This window comes from Rhipicephalus sanguineus, chromosome 1 (assembly GCF_013339695.2).
Source record: "Rhipicephalus sanguineus isolate Rsan-2018 chromosome 1, BIME_Rsan_1.4, whole genome shotgun sequence".
Lineage (NCBI taxonomy): Eukaryota > Metazoa > Arthropoda > Arachnida > Ixodida > Ixodidae > Rhipicephalus > Rhipicephalus sanguineus.
The window spans coordinates 112,090,371-112,108,144 of record NC_051176.1 but is presented as its reverse complement, the minus strand read 5'-3'; the positions used below and the strand labels follow the sequence as shown (position 1 = coordinate 112,108,144).

Below are 17,774 nucleotides of genomic sequence, written 5' to 3'. Positions count from 1 at the left end.
GCAGAGTTGATCAGGCACATTAGCTGGACAACTTCTCGCATTTTATAGGTACTATTAAACTTCCGCACAGCAGGTAGAATCCTGTTTCCCCTATTTATTTCTGTCCTCTCTTGCTGTACTTCTATTTTTAAAACCTGTTCAATAGCACAAGTAAGTGGCAAACAAGGGTGTGAGGCATTAATTAAAGAGACAATCTTTCATCATTATCAAACACCAGTTTTTATCACAAAACGTCAATTGCATAATGTCACCACAACCAGCAGAATGGAGACAACAAAGTACTATCCTCCCCACAATAGACAGCTATGCAGCTTCTAGTGGAAATTAATGGAGCCAAAACATAACCACAAAACGCAAGGGGATAGAGCAGCAACGGCACAGAAAGATCATCATACCCAGACTCGGTCTTTATTGAGTAACCCTTGCATACACAATCTCTGAAATCTGCTACAGAAGCAATTCTCATCACAGATGGACTATATAATAATAATATCTGGGGTTTAACGTCCCAAAACCACGATATGATTATGAGAGACGCCGTAGTGGAGGGCTCCGGAAATTTGGACCACCTGGGGTTCTTTAACGTGCACCTAAATCTAAGTACACGGGCCTCAAACATTTTTGCCTCCATCGAAAATGTAGCCGCCGCGGCCGGGATGTCACACATGGACTGTGAATAAATGTCATTGAAACATTTGCATTAAGTGCGTGTGTTAGCTGTGCGAGATGGTGTGGTGCCAAGGAAAGTGAATTGAGGCTTGCAGCTCATATCATTCAGTTGCGACATTGTCACTTTTTAATGACGCGTACATATTTACATTCACAGCACATAATGCAGCCTTTACTGCGTAAATGCAACAATAATTGTTCAAGATAGATCAGATCTCGTAATTTCTGAATTTTCTCAGCAATTCATCAGCAGGTTCCTTGCTCCTCCAATTCGACAAAACATCACTTGAATCATCTGCACCTGCAATGCAAAAATAAGTAGACTGTACGAGTATCACTAAAAGAAGACTATGTTACTCAGACATGTTTTCTTTCTGTTCTGCGCTCTCCTCTCCCTCTTTTCTGTCCATTAATGCACTATTTAGCCCCGCAACGTCTACCAAATCATATACCAGTATTTTTTACACAAACCCTGTAGCACAATTTGGAACAGAGAAACAAAAGAACGAGCACTGGGCGCAATGTATGGCCAAAGAAACAATGAAACGCCTCCTCGGGCATGCAATAGCACATATTTCATTTCACATGCAGGCACACTTGACATATAATCCAATAACCAAAATAGAGCTGCAATAGATGCTAAAGACTTAGTGCAGTACTACAGTACTGAGAAGTGCACATCACCAAGATGAAGTGGTGTATACATATGGCAAACTGAGCACAACATGGTTGCAGTCAGTTTGGCAATTTAGCATCAGTAATGCCATTTAACAAGTTACAGTAAAGAATGTTGCCTACGTGTTTGGATAGGTGCCTGATGAGAGCGATCCATCAGCATTGGCTCCTTTGTCTTTTTGGTGACCCAGTGAAGAGACTGAGAAAATAATGCAAGCAAAATAGTTGTAAAGGGTGTCAAATTATCACCTCAAGTAATGTTGCATTCATGCAATGAATTAAGTTCAGTAAATATGCTCAACTGCATTTTTGCTTTTTACAATTTGTTTTTAACAAGCAACTACAGCTACACTTTGGAGAATTTTTTTTTATTATTTAAATGTGTTTACATACACTGAACTTGTGCCAGCAGAACTTGGCAAGTGATAATGCTAAAACACATTTAGTAATTGTAAAAGTGACTAATGCACTTCAGCCTGAACAGGTAATATTGTATGATATGCTACACTGATGGCTTCTACAGGTTTCAACTTAACTAGGTTTAGGAGTTTCAGGATAACTAAAGCTACACAAAGCAATCCACAGAAACATTTATAGCACACACACAGTAGAGTAGGGTAACTTGTGTGCAAGCCATGCCTCTGTAGTGATGTATTACAGCAAATTTCTCTCGTTAGTCATGTGAAGGTTTCAATGGATTTAGTCATGCTTTTACAATTTTTATCTGTTTCATATAAGAAGGGAGTGAGGAAGAAGTACAGGCAGCAGTCACACAGTTTTTTTCAATATTACTCATGTACTTTCTTGCATGTTTCAGTCTTCCTTCCCACTTTACTTTGTCCTTCATTCTGCATGCCTTTTCTAAAATGAACCAGCTTCCTGCCATTCAGTAGCCTGTCCTGAACACATCTTTCATTACAGTAAGCCTTCTGAGTTAGTATTGACAAAGGGAGAGCATATATGTGGTGCACGTGCACGACACACAAGTTGAAGGCTGGTATCGAGACGAGATGGACGTGCCAGAGAATCTAGTAGTGCTTTTACAGCCAAGTAAGAGCATGGGTGCCAGCCTTCATTAATCAGCATTTAGAAACAATGTTCGTTTATGCCACTATTATTCCTACTTTAAGTATTCTCTGGATCCCTCCACTTGCTTGCTTGCTGTTACCAATAGAGCTTCCTACAAAATGAGCAGTAGGAAACTTGCACTGCAATCGCTCAGCTACCATGAGAATGACAATTAGCCCATGGGTTTGAGCAATCTTCTAGCTTACGCTTTCAAAAAGTCCACATGAGATTATTTATTACACATTATTTTTCCAGATGTACAAGCACTCATCCTTTCCAAAACAGAGTGGTTCAATTAGGCACTGCACACATTCATAATAATTGTAGATTGTTGCATTTACTATAATGCACAATGTTGGAAATGATCAATGCACAGCAAAGTCACAAAGCCATTTGAAGCCAGGAGAAAAAAGTTGAGGCAAATCCATGTACTGCCCATCAGTTCTGCAACAACTGAACCACCATACTCGCAGCTCCCATTGACACTAGGACGAGAGTTCGCTCCAGTAATTTTTCGTAGGAAACACTATGCTGTGAACGGTAGGCTACAATAAACAGGCAATCATGATAGGCAAGTTCTTCAACATGTGTGCTATAATAGCTTCCTATTGGACGCTGTACAGTAGAGTATCGTTAAATGGAGCCTGAAGTGATCAGGAGAATATGTTCCATTTAACGGGAGTTCCGCTTACAGCGAGATGGACAGCAGTGCAGAATCCAAGTATGAAACCAATCATATTAGAGACAGTTGTTCCATGCAAGCGTGTGCAAGGTTGCAGCCCTCAAGCAACAAAGTTTTTAAACATGCATACACACAAATTATACTATGCCAATGAGATCAAGTGCATATTGTTGAGAATCTTGTTGAGAAACTGCCAGGCTTATTTAGGTACTTTCATATAATTAGCAAATAAAAGTAATCTCTATTTTTTGACATTCCAACTGTCAATATGTCAAGGGATTGTAATGAACCATAAGAGACATAAAAATGAGGCGTTTCCAGAAAAGTACACAGCGCATTTTTTACTTTTCCCGGTAAATAAAGAAGTGCCATGAAACTTGAAAAATAGTACTATGTGACTGTGCAGCCTTGCATGCGGGAGAACACTGCCACCAAACAGACTCGGTGAGAAATCAAGATACTAGTCTGTGACTGGGCTGAGCAGCAGCGATAACAGCATGTTTTCAGGCTGCCTTGAATGGCGAGCCTGAGGTGAACACCTTGCTTTCCCACTTGTTCAATGGTTTCTCTGCTTGCTGGAAAGAGTAAATTCAATGTGCACTTTGCTGGCAATGGCTCATGCTGACATGCTTTATGGTTCTCATTGGCATTTTTTCAGTTATAACAATTTATATGTTAAGTAATTACTTTAAATAATTTGACAATGGGGGAAATTACTGACGGTTTCTCAAACAAGGTTCCAAACTACACGCACGTGGTACTAATTGTGTTGATCCGTCTCTTGTTCTTGTTCTTTACATATTTTAACTTGGTGCATAATAGCTGAGCAGACACCGTGTGTACTTAAGAATATTTAAAATACACACAAGTGATAATTCATGAAAATTGGGGACCACTCACTTTAGACATAACATTCCAAGGGCTGCACAGTCAATTTACTCGGAACACTTCTAACAACAGTTTGTTAAACAAATATTTCTTTCACATGCTATACTGCAAGTTAAAGTAGTAATAAGCACACAGTGTCCAATTAAAAAAAATGCAGTCATAGAAATGAACTAATTTATAAAGATGCCACAACCAATTAAAGAGTTCTGTCATATCAACAAACTACAATTCATCACCACAATACAGACAATAACATACCGTCACATTAAGGTTGACAAACTGCTGAAATGACATGCTGAGGCCCGACTTTCTCCACTTGTCATATTTTTTCCGCTTTTCGGGGTCTAGCAGGACATCACGTGCTTCCTGAATGCTCTGGAACTGCTTGGCTGATTGCAGAAAGAGAAAGGTGTGCTTTCATTAAACCATCAGGTACACATATTTTCGAACCTCAATTTAACAAAATACTATGAGGATAAACTTTTCTTTTAATTTCAGAATTAATTTTTAACGATTTAAAAAATCCTATTAGTATGTTCTTATGCAAGACCACACTTTTTGGGGGGAAAGGTATAGCAAGGTAATTTTGCCCTGGAGTTTCAGTTTTGTTTTTAAATCTGCACACTGCATTTTTGCAGTATGTGTACAGAAGACCCATTTGAAAGCAGCAAGCAAAAAAAACTTCACCATTGCATTTGCCAACATGGCACCTTGTCAGTGACTGCACTCAGTGCATTCCATTTATGCTCGTGGAGACAATAAAAGGATAGTGGGGTGAACTTCTGTGAGAATCGGTGGCAGGACTAAGGCCAGTCTAGCCTGTCTGCTTGTTCGATCAACTTTCAAAGCCAATAAACTAACTGAAGCTTAACAACAGTCCACAGTGCTTCAGGCATTTAAGGTCTCCCAACAAGAATATATGCACTAAATGGCATGCTGTGCTTTCAAACACATTGTGGCATGCTGTGCTTTCAAACACATTGTGTAGCTTTCTTTACAACAAATGGCATGGCAGTTGGTTTTCTGTGTGTTGACTTCTGTAAGCTGCAGCTCTTAGGCTTGCAAGCATGATTAAACAGGGGTGGCTTTCTCTCTAAATAAAGGTACAAGAAGCTGAGGCACAAGAACCATTTTCTCCTCAGCATATAGCTTTGATCTCTTAATTAAAGGGACATATAAGGCAACCTGTCAAAGCTCATTTACACCTCTGAATACCAAGAACATAAGTCTTAACATGAGCAGACGCCTACAAAGCCCAAAAAGACGACCCTGCCCACATTATCACCAGAATCACATGGTCATGAACAATGAATAAGAAAGAAATCTAACTGAGCATGAGAAACACATTATGTCTCAGATTCGGTACTAATCAAGGATGCTGTCAATTATTCACGTGGTTAAATTACTTAACTGCTTGGTCATTCAAGTCTTTTAAAGTGCGTTACATATGGCCAATGAAGTAAGGCAAAGAGGACAGTTTGGAGGCCTACCACATGGCACATATTAACGTTCACAAAAACTTAAATACATGGGCACTTCTGATTTTCACTTTTATTCAAATGCAATCACTCCTCTCAACATGCAAACATGCACAAAATGAGATACGAGGGAAAAAAAAAAAATATATATATATATATATATATATATATATATATATATATATATATATATATATATATATATATATATATATATATATATATATATATATATATATATATATATATATATATATATATATATATATATGTATATAACAAGTTCTTACTTTGGCTTGTTATAGTTTATTGCTAAAGGGATACACATGCGATAAAAAATAAAATGAAAATCAAGCAAAAGGCTATGTAACAAAAGAGGACATCCTCACTACTGCCCAGAATACATTCCCCTGTTGTCCAAAAGCATCCTTTCTTTATAAAAACATGCAGCTTACTGACACATGCTTGTAGGCATCGCCAATGGTAGTATTATGTGCATGCGGTAATAATGATGCCTTTATTTATGAGGTGCTCGCATTGTGGGGCAAAACTGCGTGAAAAGCAATGAAGCAATAAGAAACCTTGAACGGTATTGTAGCAATTATTTTCAACCAATTCTATCCTTATATTCCATCATTCACAAATTGCCAAGCCTAGTGATAATGCAGGTGGACCACTGCTCCAGCCACAAAGTGCATGAATGAAGCAAAATTTGAACAGAATCATATTGTATTATCCAGGTCCTTCTTTGCCATTTTGCACTTTGCTACTGTGTTCTCAGAGATAATTACGACTATATAAACACAACCTTCTCACAATGCGCTGTCATGCAAAATAAATGGAGAAGAATTTAAACCAGTCCAGTCACTTTCAAAATGTATATTCGCAGGTTGTAGTGTTTGGTTTCAGGACTGGCCTGGTGGTTCAGTCGGAGCCACCATGGCACATGTGCTCTATCAAATTTATGTGATAGATAACCAAATGAAGATGTAAAGGAAGCACACTATGGTACACACTGTATTTTGTTACGCTATATAAATCACAACAAAAACATAATCTGCAGATATATCATATATTTTGTGTACTCCAGTTAATGAAAGGGTACCTGCTTCTGGATCGCCTGGGTTCTTGTCTGGATGGAATTTAAGAGCTTTTACCTTATACTCGCAGAGGAGTTGTTCATCCTGCAATGAGGCCAAAGTTTTCCGAATTAGGTCTCTTATAGGTCCTGATTAATACCGGTGTCACACGGTGCACTGCTGATAGCGATTAAGCCCGATTGTGATCAAATATTTCACAACAGTGATTGACTCCCTTCTACAGCTTGCCTAAGGGAGCCAATCACGATCAAGAAATCTGATCCGGATCAGACCACATCGCAATCAAAAGTTACCGTGTGACATATCGGTATTACATACACAATTTTTCACGTGTTCTTTGTTTTCAAGAAATGTGATTATATATTATATTACTAATTGATACAATATTGCTTTTATGGCAGCTGTGGTGCTTAATTAAATTTGCGAAGCATTACAAATAATTAAGACTGACTGCGATACGCGAAAGGGCTTAATTTACCGCCAGCAAATTTAGGTGAATGTTTAATATTTTCACGAGATTTACTGTAAAGGTAGATGCGGGTGATATGCGTTCATGTATATTATAAGCTGCGCCTTTTATGCGTATCTTCTGTTTCAGATGTTCACTACATGAAATTTCCATGCTCCCTAATGCAGCATCCGGATAACACTGCATATGCGGATCGGCAAATAAATATTCCAAAAATACTGCACACTAATTACGCCATTTCGTGGAACATGTCTTGCGCAGCCCTGGTGTATACGTCTTAAGTACAGGTCTTACGTACGTACGTCTTTTTGTTGTTCTAGGGGAGCATAAACGCGGTGCGCGAAATATACCACCTTATGTTAAAGAAAAGGAAAGAAAAAAAACGAAAATAAGCCAGCAGACATCCAGAGATCGAGAATACAAAAAGACGTACGTTGCAGACATATATATATATATATATATATATATATATATATATATATATATATATATATATATATATATATATATATATATATATATATATATAAGAGCTAGGAAATGACGTAATTAATTAATGCGATATTTTTCAGATATCTATTTGCCGATTACCGGCTTTAGCTGAGAGTCGGCTGTACACGTACAGTACGTTTTTGTTTGTTTGTTTTTAAACGATTGAACAAACGCAGGTTCTTCAGCCCGGTCGGTAAATCAAAACCAATATCAGCCAATATATGCTACATGTCCGAATAAGCGCGCATGCGACAGCCACCTTCAAACGCAAGCCCCGTAAGCAGCCGTTCGAGCAGACATATTCGAGTTAGATAAAGCGAAAGGAGAGAGGCTAAAGAAGTTTCCGTAATCTGCAGCCACTTGTTGATCTCTAGACGACCTCGCGCGCGCGCCTTATCGATTGAGAGCTCTCCACAGGCCTCCTGCAGATTCACCAGCAGTGTGGACTCTAAGCTCGATAAAGGTAATACTTACTTAATCGCCGCATAATGATGTCACAATAACGAGCGTTCGGAAAAATGCCGCGAGATTATACGTACCGAAGAGAGTTCGTCACATCCAAGTACCTCGTAGTAGTCGGGCTGCGCTTTACAGGGGCCCTTCATAACATTTTCTAGAAGAGATTCCATAAGCACGAAATAGATTTACTTTCTTTCGCTAATCCGGGACAGGTGTGCTCTGCACTCGGGTAACTTTTCAACATTCGCAGGTCAATGGTTTCGCTGGTTTCGCATCGCGGTCCGTGGTCACCGCGGTCTCATGCTAGGCTAGGCTAGGCACAAGTGGTCTAGGGAACTAGGGATGCTAGGCTGTGCTAGGGACGGCACACGATAAGAACTATTTCCCTAGCTAATCTGTTTGAAAAGTTTGTTGTGCGGGTGAAGTCACACTGCGGAAACTGCCAAGCCGTCAGAACGCCAGAAAGATACAAGAACACACAAAATAACAGCTGCTCAAAGACTCAAACGTCGACACTCGGCCAACTCGGCCAGGCCCAACGTTTCACGCCGGTGAGCATCTCTAACCACTCTGACAGCTAGCGTTGGCCAGCCTCCGAATTTCGTAGTTTTTGTTGTTACCGCTTAGGAAGGAAGGAAGGAAGAACTTTATTGGGCGAGTGTGTTTGGGCCCTTTACGGGCCCTGGACCCTGGACCACCGCACGGCCATCACACTGCGCCTACGTAGGGCCAGCACTGGCACCCGGTTGACACAGCGAAGCTTAGCATCGCGATTCATAGCGGTTGTGCGTGTCGGTTGGTTGGGTTGGTTCCTATCTTTATTTTGCGCTTGCGTCGGGGACTAATGTGCTTCTTGTTGCACCTGGCACTGCTCATAAAAGTTGACGACTGAATATCGTGTTCTTCCGCCCACCAACAAACATGCTGAACCGTTTTTCTACAGGTTGTATACGTCCTTCGGTGCCGGAAAAGTCCACTGACAAGCGCAGCTTTGCGGTCTGTGCGGCGACATGGCGAGCAAGGTACCCCTCGTGACTCTTTCATCAGGATACAAGATTCCCGCGATTGGCCTTGGAACTTGGAAGGTAACAAACATGTCGGGAAGAAGCGGCGCGCTTTTTAAATTAGGGAGTGTCTAGCGTTACGTCTAGACGTAACGGTACGAGCCGGTGCAGTTACGTCTGGACGTAAAATAACGAGTCTTAAAAGTTACGTCCAGCGTGGCAATACAAATACAGCCCGTTAGCCTTACCGAACCGACTGGCCTCAGTGGCGCAGCGGCTAGCGTGTCGTGCTTGGAACTGCGAGGACGTTGGTTCGAACCTCGCTGCTGGCGAATTTTTTTTTTTTTTTGTCTCAGGTGTTGCTGAAGTCTGTTGCCAGAGAAGCGCGACGCGGCTCGTGGGTTACGTGCGCCTCCGCCTGCCCCTTTGGGGCAGGCGCGCGGGCTAAACAGCGCGTGGCCGCGACAGCGGCCAGTAGCGCGTGACCGTGACCATGCCAACCGGCCATTGAGCGATAGCGAAATGGCCGCACTCGCGAAGCGAGGGCGAAGCCACGATTAGTTTTCCGTGCCCGAAGGGCGCAGAGGGCCTTCACTGAGCAACAGGAGAATAATGTACTCACGTCTGTGGTAAACCACATCTTCAACAGGGAAAAATCTAGGGACTTTAAACTGGACGTAACGATAGCGGCGACTACAGTTACGTCTGGACGAAAACCTAATTATAAAGTTTATCTGGATCAGACAGGAAATTGATGTGATTTCAAGTTGGCTCGAGGTTGCATCTTGTCCAACTGCAGCATGAAATACGAGAAGCGTTTTTATGCAAGCAGCACTGACTCGCAGTTTCCTTGGACCTTAAGAAGGCCTTATGATACCATGTGGAGATATGCAAGTCTGCGGGACCTTGCTAACCTGGGGATTTGTAGTAAAATGCTGAACTGTCTGTCCAATTTCATGACTAACAGAACATTATTATGAAGCTCATATTGGCGTGAAGACATCATGATGTGCATCCGTGTTAGTTTGACATCTTTTCCTTTTGCCTGCAGCAGCGAACATCTAGCAGATTATTTGAGGGATCAGATACGACAGTTAATCTAATTCTCAACTGATCTAATGAGTAAAGCAAGTAGGCTAGAAAATTTCGTATTACGGATACCTTATATCTCTGTGCCACTACTTGTAATTCAGAAAGTAGAGGTTAACATAAAAGGAGCATGTTGCTGTATATGGCTTCTTGTCAAGCCTGTTTCACTTAGCGTAGCACAGTATGAGCACAGAAACTTTCCTACAGCGTCATGTACTGCAGGTGTGCCACAATTTATGATCCCGCGCTCGCATAACGGTTTGAAGTCTGCAATGGAAATGTGCAGCTGGCTTCATGCAAGCTTACCTGTGCCACGTTGAGAAGTTTCAGCTTTGAGGGCATTTACTAGCTCATCTATTCATACATGCTCCCTAGTCGCACAGAATTCACTCATTCAGCTTGTTACACACTTAAAAACCATTAGTATTCTGAACATATTTTATTCATTCTGCAGCTGTATATATAAATAAATATATATTCCATAATAGTATATATAAAAATATATTCCATAAATAGCATATGTAAATAAAGAAATAAATTAATGCATTCATCTGTGAATTGACAAAAAATCACCCGCCTCACCATTAATAAGTTCTTGCATTTAATGTAAGCATGTATGAAATTATACTTTAATGCTGTGAAAGTGTTCCACATTCCCACTACATTGTTCACATAACTGTATGTATACTACAGTGAAACCTTGGTGATACGAATCTCACGGGGCCATCAAAAATATTCGTATCATCCGAAATTCGTATCACCAGAAGGCATGGAAAATTAGCATGCGACAAAAGAAAGCGGGCGTCCATTTTCATTTGTTCTTTTTAAGGGCCGCAGCAACGTCAGGAAGAACCCTGAATGATTGTCAGTTAAGATTTTAGATGTCGGCAATCATACCAGCACTCGTAAATATACGGCCCGTACGCGCGTATTTAAATAATGAGCCAGGTGCGTTGTGACCCACGACAGCAGTAGCTCCGTCCAAATTTTAGTATGCTTTGTAGCATGACACTGAAGTACTGCAGCGAAAGTAACGCAAGAAGCGTTTGCACGTGATGGATCAAGGCCACAAAATTACAGAACAATGGTCCTGTGTTGTGATTTTTTTTATCGTGGAGGTGTTGGGGATGTTTTTTGGGGAGATTTACGGCCGTGCCCGTACAAGTGCAACCTCAACGGTCACGCATGTTCACGTTGTGAGGCCTGACTCCTTCGCCAAGACCGTCCTCGCCTTCTTTCGGTCCTCGTCCACCTGTTACATGATGTCTGATGCACGAGGCAGGCACGTATGAACACGGTACAATGACAGCAGCCTGCGTCGACGCGTTAGACAAAAAAAAAAGGCTCTAATGTCCTCTGTAATCTGAACACGGAGGCACATAAGAGCCTGAAAGATTCGCACACAAAATCTCGGAGGCCGTGACTCGTTTCTGAAGGTTTGTTCTGACCGTAAGAAAAGTGTTTTTCTTACACCGTGATTTTGACGATTTCGCGGTGTGGCGCGCATGCCCACGCTTGCGTTCCCACGCTCGCACGTGCTTGGCGCGTCTTCCGCGACAGCGCAGATATCGAACCTGGGTGGTAGCGAACGTTCGTATCAAACGTCACTGGGTGAAAATCGGTTCGCAACAACCGTACTCCATTACATCGAGGCCAATGGGCCTTGGCCGGCACCAACGAAAAATTCGTATCACCCCGAAATTCGTATGAGCTGTGATCGTATCACCGAGGTTTCACTGTAAATAGCATGTTGTGTACACTTACGTAGCTCTATATTGGTGACCAATTAGGGCAATTACGTGCAGCATTGTCGGGTTTTGCTCAGTTATGGCAAGTAAATCAGTTCATTTTCTTGGGCTACTTAGCACGGTCTGTTAAGATGGTCTGTCTGTGGGCTCAAGTTAAGACGTACAAAAGAATGACAACACACATATGAAACGCCAAGTGTGTGGGCTGTTTTTCTTTTGTATGTCATAATTTGTGCCCACAAACTATATTTAAATAAATCGGTGTCATGATCACCCAAACGCTGTCAATAGACAGCATGCAGATTAGAGGCTTCCAGGAATATGTTAAGTGTGAGTGTGGCAACCAAGACACAATGGAAGTTGCAGAAGTTCTACCTCTAGCACAGTGCACATTTTCATAATCATCATTATCCCTGGTAGGGAGTGGCAGTTCAGCCTTGGTTCTGTTAATAAATGCAGAACATGATTTTAACTCTGTCAAGGTCATGAAATAGTTCAGTTTTTCTTTACAGTAGGGGTGTGCGAATAGTGAATATTAAAACCAAATCGAATAGTGATGACATCGAATATGAATAAGATTCAAATACTATTTGAATAGTAAGGCAACCATTTTTGAAACAGCTCTAGAATTCCATAACACTTTATTTGCTACAAATATTCACAAACTTTAACAAAGGAACATTACGGTTACTTTTAAGCAACAAAATCTACTACAATTATGTAAACTGAGGTATGCATCAGTGACTAGAGCATTTGGAATATTTTAACGTGATAGCCTTAAAGAGCTCGTTTCGCAGAAATTCCAGTGTCGGCGTCGGTGCCAGCGTCGTTGGTTGTGAGCAAAAAATCTTCTTCTCAGTGACCGAAAAATTGAGAAAGATGCAAATAAAATAAATAATTAAAAAAATCTTCGGTTCAAATGAGAATCGAACCCAGGCCGTTTGCGTGGGAAGCGGGTGTTCTACCACAGAGCCACGCCATTGCTTGGAACTGCACTGAAATTTAACTTTCATGCTTCACCAACATATGCATCCTGTGTACAGGTGTAATACCTTTTAATATAAAGAAACAAACAACATTTCAATACTAACAAACAAATCGTCGACCACGTACAGCAATCAATGGTCACGTGGCCGGGTTCATCGGATCGTTCATGTTTTTGCCGCCAAGCTCGTGACTTTTAATTAATAAAAATGTAAATCTATCTCTCACGAAAAAAAACAGGGTTGGTTTGAGTCAATGCGACGGACAATCTTTCCATCAGTGGAGTCATCTCATTTCATGTTCTGGGCAGTTGTCGGTCCCTTTAAGCATCCCGCAATTTTTTGTAACTGTACAATGAAATACAGCAGTGACTACAGTATTCAAGGTAGCAATTTATCACCAGCATTTAAATAAAACTGAAGCATAAGACTTAAGCAGTGTTTAACCGAGCACTGCACATGCAGCTGAACATTCAATAAATTAGTTATCACATCATGGGCCTTAGCACCAAAGACAGGTAAATATCATTGTTGAATACTGCATCTTGAAGACAATTAAAACAACACTTTGACCACGATTAAAAGCAAATAAAAGCACGACGTTTCGGCCCCCGTACGGGAGCCTCGTTCACAAGTGAAAAATGACTGTGTGAGCGGTCCGGTTATGTATGTTATAAAATGTGAATACTACATCTTCAAGAACAATTTACATCAACATAACGCTTGGGCCTGTTGTTAGTCATGTAAACGTGTACAAAAATTGCACTTCTTTATCCGAATGCAGCCACAATCTCCGCCGTCCCATGACCAGTCTCGAGGTGATGATAGTGGATTGGTGACACTTTCGCTTCGGTGAAACTGCCTTTATCCGATTATCTATATAGCGTCGATAGTTCCTTAAAAGCTGGGTCTGCATGCATCTTGGTAATTCAATTGTTAAAGCTAGTAAAAATGACCCCTTGCTCTTCCAATGTATCGTTGCTTCAGGGTTTTCTCGTACGTGCTGATTGTGTGAAAAATATTAGGTATTTTGAATATACACTATTCGATTCAAATACCGAATCTAATATAACAGTATTCTATTTGTTATTCGAAATTTTCAAATATTCGCACACCCTTACTTTACATTAGTAAGGAGGTATGGTAGGGTGAACAGGTTGTCCTGGTTTCAGCTTTATATCTCAGGAACTGTACCATATTTTGTTGTGAAATTTTACGTGCTCAATAAGAGAGCTTTTGGCCTTTAGTCTGTGCAATATTGTTACGTGAATGACGACTCGGTAGACTGTAGGCTATTTACACGATATATTTACAGTAGCGGTTGCAGCGCTGGCCGGTTCAGCTCAGAGCCCGAGCGGAAAGAGATCTTCCTTCTCTTCGTCCGGCGCACACGCGCAATGGTCCAAGGGGCTGGCAATATGCATGTAGCAATATTGACCCTGTAGCTTTTCTTACTTGCTTCTGATTGAGTACCGAATTTCAGACTGGTGCACAAAATTAAATTTACCTTTTCTCAAAAACCAAAAATAGTATGACCGTGAAATTTGGCATGCTTATTCAACATGATATTGGTATTAATCCCAACCTATCAAAAACGGGCTCCTACATTTATCTTACAAAAAAATATATATATATTGTCCTCACTTGTCACGCGTCGTGAGGGAGACTTTCCAATTAATCTTTTTTGTTCTTACTCATAACTTAAACAGTGTTTCAAAATTTTAGGTTCAGACTATTTGGAAGGGATTTAGGTGTAATCTGGGAAAGTTTGAGCGCGATCGGTCAGATAGTTCTCCAGAAAAGGTACATCAAGTTCGGAAAATTATCAGAAAACTGATCGTAAGAGAAAGACGATTTTATATTTAAAAACACGCGCGGAACATGCTCACAACGTACAGCAATATATGCGCTAAAACAGCATTTTGGTGGGAAAGTTTGCGAGCAAAAAGTATGAAAATAGTAGGAAGTGAATATATTCAACCAATCTAGCCATAGTTGTTATTTAATAAAAGCATACATGCAGAAACAATGATGGAAAAGAGCCTGCATATCTGTTAGGAGGCGCGGTCTTTGGCGCCATTTTTAAAGGGCTACGCGCTCACCAATGCATGGTTTTGCTCCTGAGAGTGTGTATTATTTTTTAGTAATGAAATAAAAGAAATCACTTTTTTGGTCAATCTACCCTTCCATATCCCCTTAAAATAAAAATTAATTCATGGCAGTTGAAATATACCCTAGCGTATGAAAAAAAAAGTAAAGGTGTTGTACACTGTCACAAACATTCTACCATGCATTTTCCTGTTGGCAGGAACCATTGAGGCTAGTGGTTGTGAGCTTTCATTTTGGTTAATGTAGATCTGTGTGAATGCAGTATGTATGTACAGGGAATGTCATTGGAGGGCATTCCCTGTTCAGAAATTTCTCATCACTGCATATAAGTAGGAAGTTCTGGGCTTCGTACGCTCCAAGTTGCAACAGTGCCACATAACTTTAGCCAGGACATTAAAAATGAAAGGCGCGTCGAAAGCGAATTGAACCTAATGCATACTTTCACACTAGCCTATAGTTACTCAGGTTATTTTTTATTTTTTCTCATAACTAGCTCATTAATTATTTCTAGTTACCCAACTTTTTAATTATTGGCTGAAAACCCAAAGTATGAATGCAGAGTTGTGGAGTATCTTCAGAAACCACAGATTGAATTGTTTTCTGTATGATGTGCCTCACATATTCCTTTTTTTTTTCACATTGCAAAGAAAACCCATGAAATATGAGAAAGCCATGTGATGGAGAACTTGCGCACTGCTATTGTGCTGCTCTCAAGCTTGCAGCACTCTCAACCTGGAGCATTTTGTGGGCGCTTTATCGCCTCGGCATCGCTCAACCTGCAGCATGAATTTTTACCGTCATCCGACAAAAGCTGAATTCCAAGATGCCAGCCACCATCGAAACACGCTGCTTCCCCATGGGCAGTCACGCGGGCGACCTTGTTTACCAATTGCATGCTTGAGAACAGCACGATAGAAGCGCACAAGGGCTCCGTCGCATGACTTTTTTCATATTTCGCGTGCTTTCTTTGCAACGCGGAAAAAAAGGACTTCGTGAGACTGAGACGTATCATACGTCAAACAATACAATCGATGGTTTCTGGAGGTGCTTTACAACTCTGTGGTCATACTCTGGGTCTTCAACCAATAGATAAAAAGGTGGGTAAATAAACATAATTAATAAGTTAGTTCAGGCGAAAATGAAAAATAGCCTGAGAAACTATAGACCAGAATTTTCATCACTTGTAGGGGGCAGCCATCTTTGACAGGGTGCTGCGGGTCAGGTGGAGTGAATGACCACGACAGTGTCCAGCCTGTCCTTATCACATGCCTGCTGCCACTGTTCGCTCGCCATCAGCTGTGACGTAGTCAAACCCGCAGCCCCTGTGCTAGCTGCACTGAAAGATGCTACCTGGGGTCAAGACTACCTATACTTGCTTAAAACGCTGGTGTGAGAGTAAAATAATGTGGTCCATGGGCTAGTGCGAATAGTATGCGTTATTCGCTTCTGGGTGCCTTTCATTTTTAAATTCTCGGCTCAAGTCACACGGGACAACCTGTATAGTGCTTACTTGCTTCTTTAAAACAGCTCTTGTAATATGTTATCGTTTATGTGTGCAGGGTTGAAGGGAACATGTAAAGTGCATCCTTAAAACATTTTATTCACCAGTTTAACACCCTGGTGTCGTAAATAAGGCCACATTTATCTATTCTCCAAACACCTACTTATGCATTGCCTTGTGACTTGACTGGCGTGCTGTGAAAGTGCTTTGTTATTTTTACCCGGCAGTCTCAAGTAGGTCAAGTGTACGAGGCTGTGAAGACTGCCATTGATACTGGGTACCGGCACATTGATTGTGCATTTGCATACCAAAATGAAGAAGAAGTAGGAAGAGCAATTGAAGACAAAATTAAGGATGGCACTGTGGAGAGGAAAGACCTTTGGATCACAGGGAAGGTATGCACTGTTGAATATACATATGAAATTTCATGGCTCGTGTGTGTATAATTTTGAGCAGCCTGTGTAAGCTCTTAAAGTGTATAATGGATAAAACTGAATGCAGTGTTGTGTTTGCTGCACCAAACTGCGCCAAGAGGTAAAATCTGCTACATCCTGCTACATTTCGAAAGAAATTGTATAATTTGCGCTGAGTGTGCGACAAGACATCATTTTAATAGTCTTTCGGGGGAAAAAAGAAGATGACATGCAATCGAAATACATACCTACGTTACCATTATAATTATTAGTGGTCATTGGAGCAGAGAGGTGAGAGCTGTGCAGTTGAAAAATAATTTCTCAAGGCCATTAACTATGCACTCAACAGAGAATATTATTTGATTGAGCTAATGCTGATGAGAAAGTAAATCGCATTTGCCGGCTAGCTCATGGTTGAGCTTCAATAATGTTCATGCCTAGCCACCATTTGTGCTACACCTTTGCCTCTTGCGACCACCTTGCCCAGCTGCAAGGGCATGCACACAGTGTTTCGTAAATGGCAACTTCAGCACCGAAGCGCGTGCCCTGCCGTAAACTTTTGCTGAGCGCAAGTGAATGGCGGCATGTAAAGTCGTGTAAGTTGGCAGGTTGTGCAAGAGCTTGGTATACTGACCCAGGCATCAACACCGTGCATGGGGCAAATGGAAGCTGAAGTTGCCATGTATTGTGGCAGCACACAGTATTAATAATTGTTACGTACTCAAGGTTTATTTCAGTACTCTAATATCTGTCTAGACTCAATTCAGCCGTTAATCCCGCATGTTGAATTTTTTGGCTGTGAAGTGGGGGGTGGGAAGTCGGGTAAAGATAGTTACTGAATGTTGTAGAGCCAGAAAAAATGTAATAATTGTTGAAATTACAAGTTTTTGTGAAATTCCAGTCTTTTGTATGAAGATTGATTGTATTAACTACAGTAAGTAGTACGT

General features: G+C 41.0%; 2 protein-coding genes across 3 annotated transcripts in view; one reads left to right on the top strand and one right to left on the bottom strand.

Annotated features, from left to right (window-relative positions):
- Positions 1-808: 808 nt before the first annotated feature.
- Positions 809-8,303, bottom strand: LOC119396265 (J domain-containing protein). Its single transcript, XM_037663406.2, has 5 exons — positions 8,061-8,303; positions 6,566-6,644; positions 4,241-4,371; positions 1,468-1,543; positions 809-970 (listed from the first exon to the last, which is right to left on the bottom strand). Exons 1-5 carry the CDS (start codon positions 8,148-8,150, stop codon positions 879-881), a joined length of 468 nt encoding a protein of 155 aa, XP_037519334.1. The 5' UTR covers positions 8,151-8,303; the 3' UTR covers positions 809-878.
- Positions 7,965-17,774, top strand: part of LOC119396249 (aldo-keto reductase family 1 member B1) — a 27,972-nt gene continuing 18,162 nt past the window's right edge. The window contains exons 1-3 of one of the 2 annotated variants that reach the window (XM_037663394.2): positions 7,965-7,984; positions 8,924-9,065; positions 16,642-16,809. In XM_037663394.2, coding sequence (XP_037519322.1) covers positions 8,991-9,065; positions 16,642-16,809 — 243 coding nt within the window. In that variant the 5' untranslated portion in view covers positions 7,965-7,984; positions 8,924-8,990. Of the gene's footprint in view, positions 7,985-8,416; positions 8,532-8,923; positions 9,066-16,641; positions 16,810-17,774 lie in introns of those variants that run through there. The other variant, XM_037663385.2, reaches the window with a different exon arrangement.

What these genes read in the sequence shown, in the direction of transcription:
- LOC119396265 (XM_037663406.2), bottom strand. Translation starts at nt 8,150, where the DNA reads ATGGAATCTCTTCTAGAAAATGTTATGAAGGGCCCCTGTAAAGCGCAG. An exon ending in CCCAGGCGATCCAGAAGCAG is followed by an intron (nt 4,372 to 6,565) that starts GTACCCTTTCAT and finishes TTCTGCAATCAG; the next exon opens with CCAAGCAGTTCCAGAGCATT. An exon ending in TTGTCAACCTTAATGTGACG is followed by an intron (nt 1,544 to 4,240) that starts GTATGTTATTGT and finishes TTATTTTCTCAG; the next exon opens with TCTCTTCACTGGGTCACCAA.